General features: G+C 44.1%; 1 protein-coding gene across 1 annotated transcript in view; it reads left to right on the top strand.

Moving 5' to 3' along the window:
• Positions 1-21,011, top strand: part of ITGB5 (integrin subunit beta 5) — a 116,127-nt gene that overhangs the window by 65,003 nt on the left and 30,113 nt on the right. Inside the window, exon 10 of the mRNA XM_073305158.1 lies at positions 2,393-2,822. Coding sequence (XP_073161259.1) covers positions 2,393-2,822 — 430 coding nt within the window. The remainder of the gene's footprint in view (positions 1-2,392; positions 2,823-21,011) is intronic.

Genomic DNA, 21,011 nt, shown 5'->3' with positions numbered 1-21,011 from the left:
CATTATCCCTAAGATCCTCTTTAGCCTTATTAAAGACTGAGGCAAAGGCAACTGAAGGCAATCCGGTCATATAATCCTATTCATAAATTTATAAAGATCCATCTTGAAACTGGTTAGATGAACAAGCCAGAAAGATCCCATCTGGACTTTCAGATCCTAGATTATGTTTCAGGGCTGGAAATTAGAAAAACAAACCAAACCCTCTTTTGAGCACATTGGACACAGAGTCACTCAGACAATAAACAGGACCATTCAAAGCCAGTTTTTACCCTCTGTCTTCAGATAGAATCATAGATCTGTCGGACAGGAAGGGACCTTGAGAGGTCATCTAGTCCAGTCCCCTGCACTCATGGCAGGACTAAGTATTATCAGATCTAGACCATCTCTGACAGGTGTCTAACCTGCTCTTAAAAATCTCCAATGACAGAGATTCCACAACCTCCCTAGGCAGTTTATTCCAGTGCTTAACTACCCTGACAGGAAGTTTTTCCTAATGTCCAACCTAAACTGCCTTTGCAGCAAATTAAGCCCATTGCTTCTTGTCCTGTCCTCAGAGGTTAAGGAGAACAATGTTTCTCCCTCCTCCTTGTAACAGCCTTTTATGTTCTTGAAAACTGTTATCATGTCCCCGCTCAGTCTTCTCTTCTCCAGACTAAACAAACACAATTTTTTCAGGTTTCAGAGTAACAGCCGTGTTAGTCTGTATTCGCAAAAAGAAAAGGAGTACTTGTGGCACCTTAGAGACTAACCAATTTATTTGAGCATGAGCTTTCGTGAGCTACAGCTCACTTCATCGGATGCAATTTTTTCAATCTTTCCTCTTAGGACATATTTTCTAGGCCTTTAATCATTTTTGTTGTCTTCTCTGGACTTTCTCCAATTTGTCCACATCTTTCCTGAAATGTGATGCCCAGAACTGGACACAATACTCCAGTTGAGGCCTAATCAGCACGGAGTAGAGCAGAAAAATTACTTCTCATGTCTTGCTTACTCCTGCTAATACATTCCAGAATGATGTTTGCTTTTTTTGCAGCAGTGTTGCACTGTTGACTCATATATAGCTTGTGATCTACTAGGACCCCCAGATCCCTTTACACAGTACTCCTTCCTAGGCAGTCATTTCCCATGTTGTAGGTGTGCAACTGATTGTTCCTTACTAAGTGGAGTACTTTGCATTTGTCTTTATTCAATTTCATCCTATTTACTTCAGACCATTTCTCCAGTTTGTCCAGATCATTTTGAATTTTAATCCCATCCTCCAAAGCACTTGCAACCCATCCCAGCTTGGTATTGTCTGCAAACTTTATAAGTGTACTCTGTATGCCATTATCTAAAGCACCGGTGAAGATATTGAACAGAATTGGATCCAGAACTGATTTCTGCAGGACCCTACCTCATATGCCATTCCAGCTTGATTGTGAACCACTGATAACTACTCTCTGCAAATAGTTTTCAAACCAGTTATGCGCCCACCTTATAGTAGCTCCATCTAGGTTGTATTTCCCAAATTTGTTTGAGGTCATGCGAGACCGCTTCAAAAGCCTTGCTAAGGTCAAGATATACACCTCTACCCCGAAATAACGCTGTCCTCAGGAGCCAAAAAATCTTACTGCGTTATAGGTGAAACCGTGTTATATCGAACTTGCTTTGATTCCCCGGAGCGCGCAGCCCCCCCTCCCCACTGCTTTACCACGTTATATCTGAATTTGTGTTTATATTGGGTCGCATTATATCGGGGTAGAAGTGTACCACAACAACCGCTTCCCCCCCATTCACAAGGCTTGTTACCCTGTCAAAGAAAGCTATTCGGTTGGTTTGACACAATTTGTTCTTGACAAATCCATGCTGACTGTTACTCATCATCTTATTATCTTCTAGATGTTTGCAAATTTATTGCTTAATTATTTGCACCATTATCTTTTATGGTACTGAAGTTAAGATGTCTGGTCTGTAATTTCCCGGGTTGTTGTTATTTCAAGTAGAATCTTGCTTTTAAGTTCTGAAAAGTTTTTTGAATTCTAGAACCCGTGAAGTTCTAAAAGTCTCTTTATTTGTTAATTATTTGTATTACAATAGCATCTAGAGGCCTCAATTAACATCAGGGCCCCTCTGCACTAGGCAGTATACATACATATGGGAAAAGACAGTCCCTGCCCTGAAAAGTGTACAGTCTAAATAGACAAGTGCACCAAAGAGTTGGAAAGGGAAACAAAGGAGAGGTGATTTGCCCAAGGTCGCATGGCAGAGCTTGGACCCCAAGTCTCCTGTATCTCAAGTCACTACCCCTCCCACTGAACCATTCTGCCGTTTGATGTTTCAGAAGCTACAATTTAAGCTCCCGATTCGGTCTTTTATTTATTTATTTTTTAAATGTCTCTACATTCCTCTTTAGGTTTCCTTTGAGGTGTCTGTCGAAGCTCGGAGCTGCCCTGCCGAAAACACCTCGCACACTTTCACCATAAAGCCAGCTGGGTTCCGGGACACTCTGGAGGTGGAGGTTGCTTACAACTGCACTTGTGGATGTACGAAGCGGATGGAACGGAACAGCAGCAAGTGCAGTGGGAATGGGACTTACACATGTGGATTATGTGAATGTAACTCAGGCTATTTGGGATCCAAGTGTGAATGCGAAGAGGGAGAGAATGGGAACATGTATCAGAACATGTGCCGGGAGGCTGAAGGCAAACCTGTCTGCAGTGGCAGGGGGGAATGCAGCTGCAACCAGTGCGTCTGCTACAAGAGTGAGTTTGGAAGGATCTATGGATTATTCTGTGAATGCAATGACTTCTCCTGTGCCAGATACAAGGGTGTCCTCTGTTCAGGTGAGTATGTGTCCCTCTTTTTATTTCTCCTCATTCAAAAGCTGTTACTGTCCACTGACTCTCCTATGCTTGCTTGGCTGAGAAATGATTTTAGATCACTCCAGCATGCTTCGTATGCTGGTACTTGCAAATTGCCATGTGTTCTTTCCATGTTGAGATTTGTGCTGTTCCTTCAACACAGGGTTGGCAATTTCCCAGGAAAAAACAGTTTAGGACATGGTGCTGGTACCGGCTTAAATCCAGTTTAAACTGGGCAAAATAATTGCATCAGTGTCCAGTGAGTTCAACAAGCATAGAATGAATCTTTTCAGAACTGAGGAATTAGCTCGGTCTGTCCACTACCTCAAAATTGGCCTCTTACTACAGTATGCTGCACTGCCAAATGGCCCTGGACCGGTAAACCCTGCATGCCTCTTATTGCTTAATGCTTCAAGCCTACAACTCTGCATTATTGTCCATTTCATATCATCAAATATTTTCGACTTTCACTTATATAGTAATGAAAACCGAGATATGAGTCATGACATGTATAACTTTCTTGAGAAAATACCAAACCAAAATGTATACAGACATTCATATGGTCAGTATTATAACTACATATGTTAGTATTCTATGTACTGCAGTTTTACTTTTTATTTGGACCGCCCTAAATTAATCTCTGAATCTACTGTCTTATGTAACCACAATTTGAATATGTATCTAAAACTAAGTGTAATGTGGTGTGTATTAACAAAACAGTTTTTAAAATAGAAAATGCCTTAAACTGGGACTAAGTAGTTTTTCTGGGGGCAGTAATATAGCTGGTAAAAACGACCTCTGGTAAGTATCATGCCATCTCTGCTTTTAGGTTTGTTTAAAAAATGAGATCTAGAAAGAAACTCTCACTGTGATAATGAATAGAATGCATGTTGTCTATGAGAATTGGCCTTTCATTGGCACTGGCAAAGAGTGTAGAACGAGCTGTACTCTCCAAATTGGGACGTTCTCCAAGATCCCTGGGGAATGAGAAGTCTGGGTTGGTTGAGCTGGGTCGGTTTTGATTGGCCATCTGTTGTTGGTTTTGCATCTTTGATTAGCTGAGCCTTCTCCTTATTACTCCGGAGGGTTAGCAGAAGCCATTTTGTCTTACTTTCTTGGGAAACGAGTGTGGGCACAGACACTAATGTGTAGATCTTACTCCCCTCAGGGCAGGGGTGCTGGAACAATTTTTATAGTTGGGGTGCTGAAAGCAATTGAACCAAACTGTAAACTCTGTATATAATGGAAACCACTTCAAGTCAGGGGGTGCTGCAGCACCCCCTGCACCCCTAGTTCCAGCACCTATGCCTCAGGGTGATCCTTGGGGCAGCACATTAGCCAGTCTCCCCAACTCCAACATTCCTGTGCACTATAGAGAGATTTTGCCCAGCTGCACATACAAGGAGAAGAAGCTTCCTACATGCCCTTTTTCCTGCCTCTCCGGCTCAGCCTTCTGTCTTTGAAATGCTCTGTCCCCTTCATGATTGCAATCAGCAACCACTTCTATTCTGTGCATGTCTACACCCGGTTCTTGCAGACAGTGAATCACACCTGGTGTGAGAGATTCAGTTAGGCACAGGGTGAGAGATCTCACCTCCCTGAGGGCCTGGCTTTTCTCATCTCTTCCTGTCTCTCTTTTCATTGTCCTTAGCTGAGGAGCTTGAATCGCTAATTATATCCTCAGCTGGGCCAAATGAGGCCCTTTCACCGATGAGTCAGCCTTAGGCTACTCTCACCCTGTCACAGAAACATTCTGCTTATAGACCTTTGCTCTCCTTCTGGAATTCTTTAGTTAAAACCCTTACCTTGCAGGGAGAAGCAGAAGCAACTTATATAAATCTCTCTGTGTATTGTTGTTCACTTTATGACTTTTAAAAAATCTGTAAGACTTCATGCCACTCAGCTGACTACGGACTACTATGTGTGCAGTGGCCTCTTCATCCTAAAGGATCCCCCAGGACTTTACAGACTGTATCATATACATTTGGGGGCATGGCATCCTCCACTGAAATGCAGCTACCTCTGGGTCAGAACACAGCTGCTACTGAATAGAACAAAACAACGCAGAGAGACTCATTTAGTCCCCTGTGTAGCCTGCCTCAGGGATCTTACCAGCTGCAACTGGGAAGATGAATACAGTATCCAGTCAAAACTGAAGTGGGAGTTTTAAATAGGAAGAATATAATTGTCCAAACTTAAGAGTCTTGCCAATTCTCATGATTTTGTCATAAGACTCACGATAATTATTGTTTTCCTTAAAGCCCCAGCTCCTGGAGTCAAGCAGATATGTGCTGATTTCATAGAATCATAGAATCATAGAATATCAGGGTTGGAAGGGACCCCAGAAGGTCATCTAGTCCAACCCCCTGCTCAAAGCAGGACCAATTCCCAGTTAAATCATCCCAGCCAGGGCTTTGTCAAGCCTGACCTTAAAAACCTCTAAGGAAGGAGATTCTACCACCTCCCTAGGTAACGCATTCCAGTGTTTCACCACCCTCTTAGTGAAAAAGTTTTTCCTAATATCCAATCTAAACCTCCCCCACTGCAACTTGAGACCATTACTCCTTGTTCTGTCATCTGCTACCATTGAGAACAGTCTAGAGCCATCCTCTTTGGAACCCCCTTTCAGGTAGTTGAAAGCAGCTATCAAATCCCCCCTCATTCTTCTCTTCTGCAGGCTAAACAATCCCAGCTCCCTCAGCCTCTCCTCATAAGTCATGTGTTCCAGTCCCCTAATCATTTTTGTTGCCCTTCGCTGGACTCTCTCCAATTTATCCACATCCTTCTTGAAGTGTGGGGCCCAAAACTGGACACAGTACTCCAGATGAGGCCTCACCAATGTCGAATAGAGGGGAACGATCACGTCCCTCGATCTGCTCGCTATGCCCCTACTTATACATCCCAAAATGCCATTGGCCTTCTTGGCAACAAGGGCACACTGCTGACTCATATCCAGCTTCTCGTCCACTGTCACCCCTAGGTCCTTTTCCGCAGAACTGCTGCCTAGCCATTCGGTCCCTAGTCTGTAGCTGTGCATTGGGTTCTTCCGTCCTAAGTGCAGGACCCTGCACTTATCCTTATTGAACCTCATCAGATTCCTTTTGGCCCAATCTTCCAATTGGTCTAGGTCCTTCTGTATCCTATCCCTCCCCTCCAGCGTATCTACCACTCCTCCCAGTTTAGTATCATCCGCAAATTTGCTGAGAGTGCAATCCACACCATCCTCCAGATCATTTATGAAGATATTGAATAAAACCGGCCCCAGGACCGACCCTTGGGGCACTCCACTTGATACCGGCTGCCAACTAGACATGGAGCCATTGATCACTACCCGTTGAGCCCGACAATCTAGCCAGCTTTCTACCCACCTTATAGTGCATTCATCCAGCCCATACTTCTTTAACTTGCTGACAAGAATACTATGGGAGACCGTGTCAAAAGCTTTGCTAAAGTCAAGAAACAATACATCCACTGCTTTCCCTTCATCCACAGAACCAGTAATCTCATCATAAAAGGCGATTAGATTAGTCAGGCATGACCTTCCCTTGGTGAATCCATGCTGGCTGTTCCTGATCACTTTCCTCTCATGCAAGTGCTTCAGGATTGATTCTTTGAGGACCTGCTCCATGATTTTTCCAGGGACTGAGGTGAGGCTGACTGGCCTGTAGTTCCCAGGATCTTCCTTCTTCCCTTTTTTAAAGATGGGCACTACATTAGCCTTTTTCCAGTCATCCGGGACTTCCCCGGTTCGCCACGAGTTTTCAAAGATAATGGCCAGTGGCTCTGCAATCACAGCCGCCAATTCCTTCAGCACTCTCGGATGCAACTCGTCCGGCCCCATGGACTTGTGCACGTCCAGCTTTTCTAAATAGTCCCTAACCGCCTCTATCTCCACAGAGGGCTGGCCATCTCTTCCGCATTTTGTGATGCGCAGCGCAGCAGTCTGGGAGCTGACCTTGTTAGTGAAAACAGAGGCAAAAAAAGCATTGAGTACATTAGCTTTTTCCACATCCTCTGTCACTAGGTTGCCTCCCTCATTCAGTAAGGGGCCCACACATTCCTTGGCTTTCTTCTTGTTGCCAACATACCTGAAGAAACCCTTCTTGTTACTCTTGACATCTCTGGCTAGCTGCAGCTCCAGGTGCGATTTGGCCCTCCTGATAACATTCTTACATGCCCGAGCAATATTTTTATACTCTTCCCTGGTCATATGTCCAACCTTCCACTTCCTGTAAGCTTCTTTTTTATGTTTAAGATCCGCTAGGATTTCACCATTAAGCCAAGCTGGTCGCCTGCCATATTTACTATTCTTTCGACTCATCGGGATGGTTTGTCCCTGTAACCTCAACAGGGATTCCTTGAAATACAGCCAGCTCTCCTGGACTCCTTTCCCCTTCAAGTTAGTCCCCCAGGGGATCCTGGCCATCCGTTCCCTGAGGGAGTCGAAGTCTGCTTTCCTGAAGTCCAGGGTCCGTATCCTGCTGCTTACCTTTCTTCCCTGCGTCAGGATCCTGAACTCAACCAACTCATGGTCACTGCCTCCCAGATTCCCATCCACTTTTGCTTCCCCCACTAATTCTACCCGGTTTGTGAGCAGCAGGTCAAGAAAAGCGCCCCCCCTAGTTGGCTCCTCTAGCACTTGCGCCAGGAAATTGTCCCCTACGCTTTCCAAAAACTTCCTGGATTGTCTATGCACCACTGTATTGCTCTCCCAGCAGATATCAGGAAAATTAAAGTCACCCATGAGAATCAGGGCATGCGATCTAGTAGCTTCCGTGAGCTGCCGGAAGAAAGCCTCATCCACCTCATCCCCCTGGTCCGGTGGTCTATAGCAGACTCCCACCACTACATCACTCTTGTTGCACACACTTCTAAACTTAATCCAGAGACACTCAGGTTTTTCTGCAGTTTCGTACCGGAGCTCTGATTTGAGCCTTACTTTTTTTTTTTTTTTAAGAATAAAGTTTCTTGCCCTCATGGCTGTGGAAAAAGCTTCAAAATGTGACCCCAGTCCACTCTAAAGATTCAAAAAGCAGAAGGCAAATAAAAAGAACACACAATCTATTATTTTACATGAAACATCATGATTTTAAAGCCAACCTCATGATCTTTGGTGAACCTGACTCATGATCTTTGAACATTTGGGGTTGGCCATACTGCAGAGAAGCTGGTCAGGATGCTGCAGCTCATGTTCTTTTCCTGCCCGCTCCCTCCCCAAAAAAGTGTGTGGAGAGGGGGATCTTGGTTCACATGGCCATGCCTCTTTGCCGCCTCTAAAAGATAGCACCTGTCCTCCATAGAATCATGCTGGGGCTTTTCTCCATTAATGATGTATGTTCCAGTCACCGGCACCGCATAAGCCTATAATGCAAAGTGTTGCCATACTTTATTTATTTTTAGGCTATGCTAATGCTATTCTGGGTCTTCTACAGCGCACAGAGCTTCCCTGATCTTGCTCAGCTGTAGAGCTAGGACTCCCTTGCTAAACCAGACTTGCTAGCTATAACGTCTTTACGCTGCTGGTTTTGACTAAGGTTGCTATTTAAAGGCTGAGTGGGAAGTGTATAGTTTCTTGGGCAGCTTTCTCAGTTCGGAGCGTGAAAGCTGGCTTTGAGTTCTTCCATGTGGTGTCTGTTTTATTCCTGTGGCAGGATCCAATACTATTGGCAGGCTAAGAATATTCAAGGCACGCAGCTGATGATGTGGTTTGCAAATAAATTTGGTGCCTCTAAAATGGACTCTGCCCCATATTCTGCTCAGTCACCTTTGGGGATCTTGGATTTGTCTGGGTTTTTAACTCACATAGCAATACCTTTGTATGTCTAACCACTGAATTATCGGGATAGCTCAGCACTTTACTCTATTCAGACCATCACTGTTGTTTGGATCTTTTTAGCAATTATTTGGATTGCAAAATATGCTGTATAGTGTTAGACTCAAAGTACTCTGTCGATGTAGTTTAGGAAAGAGAAGGTCAAGACAATGGTTCCCAAACTTTTTACTAAGGTGACCCATCCACTTCACTTTTCTTTTTTGGGGGACCCACCATTACCTATTTATTGTGCATGTGTGTGTAACTACTATTTACTATTTTTTTTATTCTAACACCACAAAACACAAAATGATGTGCTTTCCGCGGTGCTAGCACTCCAGCCCAAGTCCTCTTCTCAGCAACCTTCAGTGCCCTTGTTCTCACTTTCCCAGCCTCTGTGGATAGAGAGCTCCGATGCCGGCTACTCCCCTGTAGTTTGAGGTCATCACTCCTTAAAGTGCGAGTAGAAGACAGGCTACAACAAAACACCAGAAAACACAGAACAGCCCTCCAGGCTCTCTCTGTCCTAGAGAGAATTAGCTGGTCAAAGATCCTTTGATGTTTGAGAGGCCTAACTGAAACCCAGCTCCCCACTCCAGGCATTGCGACCTACCACACAGGGGCTCAGCACCACTCAGGATTGGCCCAGCTGCCCCTCTCTCATGATGAAGGGGTGGCTGGGCCAAACCTGCGTAGAGCTGTAACGTGCCAGGTCGCAACACCACTCACTCATATTTGGCCCAACCGCTCCTCCGTCATGATGGAGGGGCAGCTGGGTCAATACCCCTTCCTGCAAGTGGCTCTGGTGGGCAGGAGCACTCCTAAAGCATGTACAGTGTGAGAAGTGACATGGGAGGGTCAGTGACAGGTGACTTGCCTAGACATTTACTGCAACCCACTGGTGGGTTAAGACCCACCGTTTGGGAAACACTGGGTTAAGTGGTGACTCGGTTAAAGTTTGTAAATACCTACCTGAGGAACAAATATTTAATAATGGGCTCTTTAGTCTAGCAGACAAAGTTATAACAAGATCCAGTGGCAAGAAGTTGAAGCCAGACAAATTCAGACTGGAAATAAGGTGTACATTTTTAACAGTAAGGGGAGTTAACCAAGGGAAAAATTTACCAAGGGTTGTGGTGAATTTTCCATTACTGGCAATTCTTAAGTTAAGAGTGGATGTTTTTCTAAAACTCTTGCTCCAGTTTAAACAGGAATTATTTTGGAGAAGTTCTCTGCCCTGCGTTGTACAGGAAGTCATACTAGATCAGGGGCAGACAAACTTTTTGGCTTGAGGGCCCCATCAGGTTTCCAAAATTGAATGGAGGGCTGGTTAGGGGAGGCTGGATCTCCCCAAACAGCCAGGCGTGGCCCGGCCCCTGCCTCCTATCTGACCCTCCCCCCACTTCTCACCCCCTGCTCCCTTTCCCCTGACCACCCCCGGACTCCCCACCCCTGACTGCCCCCTGCCGCCCCATCCAACCCCCCCTCTCATTCCTGACTTGCCCCCCGGGACTCCTGCCCCATCCAACCCCTGTGTTCCCCGTCCTCTGACCGCCCCGCCCCCTATCCACACCCCCGCCCCCTGACCACCACCCCCAGATCCCCTGCCCTCTATCCAACCCCCCCTGCTCCCTGCCCCCTTACCACGCTACCTGGAGCTCTGGTGGCTGGCGGTGCTCCAGCTGCTCCAGCCAGAGCACCGGGTCAGGCTGCGGCTCTGCAACTGCGCTGCCCGGCCGCCCAGAGCGTTGTGCCGGCGGCATGGCTCACTGAGGCTGCGGGGGACGGGGAGCCTCCCGGGCCAGATGCTCAGGGGCCGAGTAGGAGGGTGCCACGGGCCGTAGTTTGCCCACCTCTGTACTAGATGATCACATTGGTTCCTTCTGGCCTTAGAATCTATGAATCTATGTTTTTCTTAGATTTTCCTATGCTTGTGTTAGAGTCATTGGCACCATCCTCTAGAAAAATGAAATTAAAAGGGTAAATGGGAAAAAAAGGTTGTCCCCCACCGCCTTGCGACATTTGTGTTCTCAGGCTTTACTCATATTGGTTCACCCCAATCAGCCGTTTAGTCATCCCCTGTCATACTCTCCGGAATCCTTTGCACCCTTGCGCACCATAGGAAGTACCACAAGATCAAAGGGAGATGGGCCTATAAAGTGCTTCTGGCATCTCGACCGGCAGCCAAGTGGTTTTGGATTGTGGGGTTTTAAACTGTTCTAAAAACAGATTTAAAAATATAAAAATCTTCAGACCTTTATTATATTTGTATTGCTGTAATGTCTAAAGCTCTAACTGAGATCAGGATCCCATTGTGCTAGACACTGTTCATATACATAATAAAAGACCGTTCCTGCCCTGAAGACCAGGAAAAATAGAGGCAGAGAGAGGTGAAGAGACCTGCCCAAGGTCACACACCAGTTCAGTGGCAGAGCTGGAAATAGAGCCCATGTCTGTCAAGTCCCATTCCACTGGCTTGTTCACGGAATAGCCTGCCCTCCAGTATTGTATCCCAACCAGCGACTAATCTGGGACACTTCTACATCTTTTTTGCTTTAAACTTTGGATGGGCCTGATGGAAAACCCCAGTCTTGAATGAACAGATCCAACCTTTGGGGAAGTCACAGCCTGGTTTTGCAGTGGGATCATCTCTGGTATCCCTGGATCTAACATCCCCTAACTTTCTCAGGCAGTGCATGTCTTGATCTAAACTTTGTGGCTTGGGACCACCTCTCCTCCTCATTATTACTTTAATAGAGTAATGACTATTAGTAAGAAATGACCTTTTGGCCTCTCAGTCTGAGACTACTGGGAGCTGCACAGCACATAGCTCAATACTGTGGTCAATGAGAGAGAGCTCTCTCCTGTCTTCATTTGTAAGTATCTCCCATGAGCCCGCATGCCAAACCCTTGTTCCCAATGGATAACTCACTTTAAGAAGCACTCAGCTTCCTCCTCAGTCATTACAAAGAGCTACATTGCACCTCCTGTTCTTTTCACTGTTCCCAGTGCAGAAAGTTCTGGACACAGTAGTGTATGTAGGTTCTCCTTCCATGCAGCAAAACGAGTGGATGAGTTATATGGAGGTTGGATGGGACCCACTCTAAAGGGAAACAAGAATGTCACTACTCTAGATGTAGAACTGGAACATCATAGGCCAGCTTGTCTCATGTGTCTGAATATATGTCCCACACTAAACAAGGTGGCACTCGTGATTACCCAAGATATTATGCCTATTCCTGTAAATAGCCATACCATTGAGAGGCAGTTCAGTACTGTGTATCCCTGAAGAATGGCTGTGGAAAATAATTCACTGGCATTATGATGCACTATAACTGTTGACAAAGATTGCTTCCAGCTCTTTACAAACCAGTGACATTGTTCCACTGTTTCCTAAATCCAAGAATAGCTGTTTTAAACCACAGTTGAATGATTCCTGGACAGGAGGCATAGAATGCTTTATATAACTTCCACCGTCCCCAAAACACAAGAGACAAACAAACAACATTTCACTGGAAGTCTGTTTTTTTTCCCTTTGAAAAATGAATCAGTTGATTATTGAAATGAGGAATGAACCACTCCTAGGCTAAACAGAAGTTGCTGTTTCGTAAATCTGCTGATGAGACAACTGCCACTGGATGCTGAAAATAGACAAGCTTTCTGAATACAGCACAGTGGTGCACATCATGCTGGGAAATGCACAACTCTGATTTCTGATCTGTAACATTTGGATCACTATGTCGGGGAGGAAAAAGAACATTCCTATGGTTTTTTAAATAGTCATGATAATCTGTTATTTGCAGTGTCTACTGTATTTTAGTAGTAGCTTTATAGAAAGTCACTTCAAGCTCATGCTGTTTAATCAGTTCCTTGCTATCCCGTGCTCCCGGTCTGTTTGTTGTAGCTTCCTGTTGTCTGTAACCTTATACATAGTTTGTAAACCCTTCAGGACTAGGACCATCTCTTTTGTTATGTTTGTACAGTGTCTAGCACAACAGGGAAGAGCCTCTAACCACAAATGCAGTATAAATAAAGAATAATAATGTTGATGTAAACTCTAAATTACTTCTCCCGCTACCTGACATGGAACTTACTCGTATGAGGAATTAGTGGGCCTGTGGGATCAGGAATTTATAGTCTATCCTGCCCTTTTAAAAAAGTCGAGCGGACTGTGTGGTTTATCAAGCATTTTGCAAATATTAATTAATCCTTGCGACACCCTCCTAATTATTATAACTATTAAATGTATAGTAACAGTTTTACAGGTTGATAACCAGAGGCACAAAGAAGTTAAATGATGTATCTGAGGATCGAACCAGGAATCCTGACTTCTACTTCTGTGTCTGTGTGCTAACCACTAGACCACACTGCCTCTCAAGAGCAGATGCTATGTGAGAAGATACCATATGAGTATGTGGGAATAAAGCACCATGGGTAAAATATGCAAAATCCCTTAAAGGTCCATTTTCAATAGTGACTTAGGAATCCAAGTTAGCAGATTACATGTGTATTTAGCTGCTAACGGGTTAGCTTTGTGTATGATGCAGCAATAGCCACCTACCCAAGGACTTGATCCTTAGAGGTGCTGAGAATCAGCAAATCCTTTGCAGTCTTGGCAATATTTTGTTTTGAGTTTTTTTATTTTATTAAAAAGAGAAGAACTGGAAGTGACCAATACATTTTAAACCAGGTAAAGCAATTTTTTTGTTTTTAAGCAAACTCTTTGATTAGACATCTAACTCCCAGATGCTATAATTCAATTTCTGGTGCCCTAACCCCTGGCTCCATGATGATATTTGTTAACCCAGACCTTCCAGGAGATCCAACAGGAAGGTGCACTGCTTAGGTTGGAATGGTATCCCAGTTATCCCTGGTACCTTGGTTAGGCAATAGAGAGGGGAAGGTGTTTGCCAAACTCTGCAATACCAGCTCTTGGCACTGATATTGTGGGTGGCACTTCTCCCCTGGAGCAGGCACTGTGAGACCAGCATTGAGGCCTGCTATCGTGCTAATTACCACAATCCTAGATACTTTCTATAGACTTATTCATCCATAGTGGTGTGGGTGGTTGTTATTGTATTGAGGTTGCACTAGGAGCCCCGGTCATACATCAAGACCCCATTGTGCTAAGCATTGTACAAACAACAAAAAGTTCCCTGTTCTAAAGACCTTACAATCCAAGTACCATAGTGCAATTCCAATCATTTTAGTGAAGTTAGAACAGGGATAAATTTGGTCCACTGGGTCAAAACCAAACCTGCATTCGATTACAAATCAGAGTCTGCGATGTCAAACATGCCGTTATACATTTTCCAGTGCAGGGCTCCCTCTTAGAAAGGCTTCTTAATTATCCTGGATATAATCTGCCAAACTCCTACTCCCAACTCCAATGACATCTCTTGATAAGCATTTTTGTAGACCTTGCCTTCCCTGCTAACAAGGGTGTGTCTTTTACCTCAAGATAACTGATGTCTGCATGTGAGCTTTCCTGAGAAAAAACACAGTGAAGGCAAGGCACTGTGGGTTGACTGTGAGATAAATTAGGCGAGCTCAATCCTAGGCGGGGGTATAGGGCTGACCTCACCACGAGCTTGTTTACACTGCCACTTTTGTTGGTATAATATGTCGCGGAGGGATATGAAAAAACCACACCCCTGAGCAACATGAGATACATCAACAGAAGCAACGGTGTGGACAGCGCTATGTCAGGGCGGGGGGAGAGCTTGTCCCACCAACATAGCTACCACCACTCATGGAGGTGGTTTTATTATGTCGACGGGAGAGCTCTCTCCTGTCAGCGTACAGCAGCTATGTGATGAAGTGGGACTGTTCTTAATGTTTTCTCTGAATATTGTGGGGGTGCCTCAGTTTCCCTATGCAGTTCTTAAGTATCTAGGTGGTGGGAAAAGGATGTATGATCATTGCAGAGCCCTAGAGGGCAGGTATGTGCAGGGGTCTGGACACAGAGAATGGCCAACACCCTGTTTCCTGGCCACTGATGGCCTGGCCCTTCCCCCCTGCAAGGTGATAGCTAAAGGGTTGAAAACAAAGAGATCAGGTGGCCTCCTGGCCCGGGAAAGGGACAAAGCCCAGAGGAGGAGGGGCGAGAGAGAGTTTCAGTTTGGGGCTGGCTGGGGACATGGAGTGAAGTGCAGATGTGGTTGTCTGGCTCACTGCCCCCCAAAATGGACCTGGCTGAGGGGTCCTGTTCTCTGTACCTACAAGCTCTGTTTTAGACCATGTTCATGTCATCTAATAAACCTCTGTTTTACTGGCTGGCTAAGAGTTACGTCTGACTGTGAAGTTGGGGTGAAGGACCCTCTGGCTTTCCCAGGACCCCGCCTGGGCGGACTCACTGTGGGAAGTGCACGGAGGGGCAGAGGATGCTGAATGCTCTGAGGTCAGACCCAGGAAGGTGGAAGCTGTGTGAGCTGTTTTCCCTGTAGACAGTCAGCTCACAGAGATGAAACTTCACCAGAGTCCTGCCAGGCTTCGTAGGGAGCAGTCCCAGAGCATCGCCCGGGGACTCCATGACAGGCTACGTGGGCAATCTTACAGGGGTGCAGCTCTGTCCGTACAGCTGTGCCACTGTAAGTTCCCTAGTTCTAGACAAACCCTTAGATTACTTCACAATAAACCTAGAGTGCTTTGTCTTCACTGTGTTTTAAGCCCAGGCTAGCTTATGCACATTAGTTACCCTGAGGTAAAAAAGCATGGCATTTTTAGCAGCGAAAACATAAGCGGTACCAAGCTCTGACATTCCAGATAATTGGCTTCCATTAATACAGACAGGACGGCAGTTCATCTGCCCTATGTTCACAACTCTTCGCTAAAGCAGAATGAACCTTCAGACCAGCAGTCCTCAACCAGGAGTCGGGGGTCAACTGGGGAGCCGCGAGCAGGTTTCAGGGGTTCTACCAAAATAAACCAGAGAGCAGGCCCAGCATTAGACTCACTGGGGCCCAGGGCAGAAAGCCAAATGCCAAGCTCTGCTGCCTGGGACTGAAGCTGAAGCCCAAGCAATTTAGCTTCGCAGGGCCCCCTGTGGCATGGGCCCTGGGCAGTTGCTCTGCTTGCTACCCCTTGGCTTTTAATCTACTGAAAAACAGTTGTGGCACAGGTGCGGGTGCGGGGTGGGGAGCTCAGAAAGAAAAAGATTGAGAACTCCTGCTTCAGACTGTTTTTACCTAAATATTTTAAACATGGGTGTGTAAAGCTAAGCACTTGCACTGAAAGTGAGTCACCTAAATAACAAATGTGTTTATTCCTGACAGCTCTGGGTATCCAATACCTCTGAAAATGAGGCCACTTTTGCTGAGGGACCTAATGTTAGTTTGATCATTAAGTTTCAAAATTTCAGCCTAGAATTCTGGTAGGCTTAAAAAGGAATCATCGCCACTGTAAACATTTTATGTAATAACTTACAGGGTGTGGATTATGAGTTTGGGATTTTTGAGGGGAAAGCAAGAGAGCTTGTTTATACTTTGTGTCTGATGACTCTGATGTTTGGGAGCTTTCCAAAGCAAATTGAAGGCATGTCAGAACGGGACACTGCGCCCTGTGGATGAAAGAGGCATTCATAAGGGAATGACGCCTAAACCACACTTTTAATGTTTTTGTCATGTCAACATTTTTCTCCCCTTTTTTGTTCTTGCAAAAGAGTATAAGCAAAGTCCTAAGGTTAATGCAGTGCATTGAATGGAAAACCTGGAGATAACTGGGAAAGACAAAAAGGCTACTAGAGACATGGGTGTAGAAGTTAAAAATAGGCTTTTGATTTGGACAGAATATTGTTTAAAGTATGCCGAAATGTTATGATTTTGCGGTGGCTGCAGATGCCATGCTGTAAAGATGAATCATGCAGCTGTGGAGTAAAATGTGCACGGTCTCTTTAATTGCTGCTACTGGAGTTCATATGTAGCCTATACTTTCACATTATGTGTAATTCTGCAGCAGTTACAGGAGGTTGAAGACAGAGTGCTGAGCAGGAGCACCCAAATGATATGAAATCTTTTGAGGCTCAGTTGAGAGTCACTGTACTGTCGTTCCTAAACTGTCAGAAGACTATTGAGCAATCCCTTGGCGCCAGCTGTTTGGTTAGAGATCACAGCCCAAATCATTAGCAGCAGTTCGAAGGCTCCTGATGTGCCATTCAAACAGTGGTTGCTTATGGTGGTTATAAGGACTAGGGGGAAGGGAGGGCAGTTGGGGCAGGTTGAACTCAAAACACTCTCTGGATCAGATGTTCATTTATTAGGGAGGTTTATAGTACTGTGGGTTTCTCTAGATCTCTCGCTCTCCTGCCCTGAGCTGCAGAACCGCAAATGGCAGCAGGAGCAATGGGAAATGTGGGTTGCAAAGTGGAGATGAGGAGCTAGTTTTAGATCACTGTTGGGGTAGTATATGCTTGGAAGATGCTTTCCTTACTGATTCCTCCTCTAATAGCACCTCTCTTCTCCCCTTCTTCATCATGCAAGCCTGCTGGTTGGTTCAGATAGGGTTCCTCTTGAAGGCTATAGCATAGGAGCTGACATCATAGATCAGACTAAAGGTCCATCTAGTCCAGTGTCCTGTCTCTGACAGTGGCCGGCACCAAAGGCCTCAGAGGAAGGTGCAAGGAACCCTACAGTAGCAGTTATGAGATAATCTACCTCCAGGGACAGTTTCTTCCTTACTCCAAATAGTGAGAGGTTGGCTTATGCTATTCAAAACATAAGGCTTTATATCCATTTCAGAACTCTGGGGATTTTTGTAATGGTTATTATCATCATCACTCTAGCTAGTCTTGTTTCCCTTATAAATGCCCAGCCCTTTTTTGAATCTTCATTAACACTTTGTTGCAATGAGTTCCACAAACTAATCATGCGCTGTATGAAAACTTATTTCCTTTCCCCACTTTTAAAATGTACTTTTAATTCAGTTGAGCTTCAGACATGAATTGCTCTAAAGAAAAATGTTATGAGAATTTTTTTTAGGGATGAAAAAAACACCTACATTGAAAATGGCGACAGCAACTTGTGTTAAGGTAGAAAAAGTACAGTCCAGACAGGACCGAATTGGTTGTGGAATCTGAATTTACTAAACCAAGCATTGCAGTGTTACTTTGTGAAGATCATATACAAAGATAGCTGGTTCCTTCTGTATGGAGAAATATAAAAGCAGCATATAGAAAGTTCCTGTTCTCCTTCATCTGTCTTACATTTTTGTTCAACAAATAAAGATGCAGCACGCTAGATCTGACTTAGGGAAAGTTTCCATTTTTGGAGATCTTGGAATGAACTCTAGCACACTCTAAATTCTGCAGTGCTTTTAAAAATTACCTCTTTTTATTTTTATGTTCTTAATGTATTCATGTTGGATGTATGGATAAATGTGAGAGCAAACCAGTGGCCAAAAAACTTCTAACTTCTCCTGCATGCTAATGTAATATCATGTGGCCTTGTGGATAAAATACATGTCTTTATATTTTAAAAGTATGGAGTTGAGTTCCTGTTAAGACAGCAAGTCTTATACTGTGGTCTGTGGCAGTTGCTAGAGAGATAGCTACTCCTAATGATTCTGGCTCCTCCATCTTGTTTCCAGCTGCTAAATTTCATTGAGTCAGCTAAAATACATTAAATACTTTTCCATGTAAGCAATGGCTGTGTTTGCCAGAGGGATGTTGTGCAAGTGCAAAGGCAGGAGGATGTGTCCACTTGAGGATCTCTCTATTAAGTTGTGGTTCACACTGTGAGAGAGCTTGAGAGCCCTTCTATTCAGGCTACACGTTTTCCTAAAGTTCTTTAGAGACCCTGGGGGTTTTCACCTTCCTCTGAAGCATGGGACATGGGTCACTTGCAGCTTTAAACTAGTGTAAATGGCGGATTCTCTGTAACCTGAAGTCTTTTAAATCATGATTTGAGGATTTCAGTAACTAAGCCAGAGGTTATGGGACTATTACAGGAGTGAGTGAGCAAGGTTCTGTGGCCTGCAATGTGCAGGAGGTCAGACTAGATGATCATGATGGTCCCTTCTGGACTTAGTCCATAAATCTGTGAGTTTATATGGCCTTAATTCAGCTACACAATTCCATCTTATGTTAATTTTTATTGCTGATAAAACCCAGCAACCAAAACCCTGATTCAAAGCATTTAATATAGTAAAACAAATCAAAAACAATTTAGCTGAATAAGGACAAAAAATAGATTAGGAAACCAATTAAGTTAAACAAAACCCCATTGAGACTTCTTCTGTCCTAATCTTGGATTCATAGACTACATACACGTAAACTCTGAATGAAGGAATGAGGGGCTCTGTGTCTTCTTTGACCATTTAAAAGGCTAACCCCATGCATCAGCTTTTATAGGTATTACATCTTTGTATGCTTAAGCTGTATTTTTCCCCCCTGATTCATGAATGTTTTGGCTCCACATATTTGATGAGAAAGTGAGCCAAACTTGGGGCCTACTAACCCTGTCTTGTTCTCTTGCTGATTGAGTTAGAACCATTAGGCTGAGCATGTTCCATTTACTGTTGTCAACCTGATTAGTGTAAGGAAATGTAAGGTTGAGGTCAACTGGAGCAGACAGGTCTTGCCAATGTAATGAGGACTGATTTGAACAGTAGTAAGCAGCAGCCAGTTGTTAGTTTCACTCATAGTGAGGTAACTCTTGCTATTGTAGCAGGTTTAATTGTGGGTCCTGTTTGACCATGCATCTGGGCTGATCTGTCTGCAGAACAACACTCCAATCTCAAATCAGGTGCAGCTGCCATTTACTCTGTAGCCCTTTTTCATGTGTGTTTTTCTAGTAGAGACTGACTTTCATTTTAAATAAGTACAAACCAGGATTGCCTCTGTCTTTGGCAAACATCCTAGATATAGGCTTAATTTCATTGATCACTGAAATGCAGCTACATCAGGGGTGGGAAGCAGCAGCTGTCTGTTATGACACTTCGATCTGGGGCAGTTCATCAGATTTGTCACCTAAAAAGAATAGTTCAGATGTGGAAATCTCCCTCGCATTCTCTGCAGTGAAGACCGATGCAAAGAATTAGCAACTTCTCCACAATAGCCTTATTTTCCTGGAGTGCTCCTTTAACACCTCGATTGCCCAGTGGCCCCACTGGTTGTTTGGCAGGCTCCTGCTTCTGATGTGCTTAAAAACATTTTTGCTTTTAGTTTTTGAGTCCTTTGCTAGTTGCTCTTCAAATTCTTTTTTTGGCCTGCCCAATTATACTTTTACACCCGATTTGCCAGAGTTTATGTTCCTCTCTATTTTCCTCATTAGTATTTGACTTCCAATTTATAAAGGATGCATTTTTGCCTCTAACTGCTTCTTTTTCTTTGTTGTTTAGCCACAGAGGCACTTTTTTTGGTCCTCTAACGGTTTTTTAATTTGGGGTATACATTTAATTTGAGCTATTATGGTGTTCTTAAAAAGTTTCCATGAAGCTAGCAGGCATTTCACTTTTGTGACTTTACCTTTTAATTTTCTTTTAACTAGATTCCTCATTTTTGTATAGTTCCCCTTTCTGAAGTTAAATGCTACTTTGGTGGGTTTCTTTGGTATTGTCTCCCCACAAGGATGTCAAGTTTAATTATATTACAAGTCTTGCTCTTACGACAGCAAATTCTATTCTGATTCATACATGGATTTCCATTCACCAGTCTTAAATACCTGTTGTAGCTGCATAGGTGCACAGATGTGTGTGGGCATTGGGCAATTTCTGAGATTCATTTTTACAACCTTTTTATTTTCTTTCCATACAATAATTCTTACAGGTCCAGTGTACATATGTCAATATGCATATTGTATGAGAGGTACTCTATATGTTCTGTTTAAATTTCTGAGGACACTCAGACTAAGTATGCTCTTTCTATGTTGAGACTTTTAGGGAATGTTTAGAGGTACTCTGTGTTTTGCTTACATTAGTCTTTCTCAAGTACAAGAGCCCTCTTAAAGGTTCACTTCCTCTTTCTCTGACAGTCAAATTTTTCTCAGGTATATCTCTGTTTTCTTCTGTTTTTATTTTTCCTCAATCTGGTTTCTATTCTGTTTATGGTTTACTCCTGGTACGTCTGGTTTCCTCTTGTCAAAAAAAAAAAAAAGGAAAAAAAAGGGATGTACATTCTGGGACACTTCTAACTATTTAAAAGAAAAATATAGATCTAGAAGATGAAAAGGATCAAAACCCATCAGTGCCCAGTCTCCAGCAGTTGCACATAATTGAGCACATGAGGACACCCACATAATTGCAAAGAGCAATCCCTATGTGATGTGTCTGGGCAAAGGCCAAAATAAAGCAGAGAGGTCCCTCCAATATGTCTGGGGGAGAAAGTTGATGAGTATATCCCCAGTCCCCAGTTTAGCAATTGATGG

The sequence above is a fragment of the Lepidochelys kempii genome, chromosome 11, assembly GCF_965140265.1.
Source record: "Lepidochelys kempii isolate rLepKem1 chromosome 11, rLepKem1.hap2, whole genome shotgun sequence".
NCBI classification, from domain to species: domain Eukaryota; kingdom Metazoa; phylum Chordata; order Testudines; family Cheloniidae; genus Lepidochelys; species Lepidochelys kempii.
Note: the sequence above shows the minus strand (reverse complement) of the source record. Positions and strands in the feature narration are given on the sequence as shown.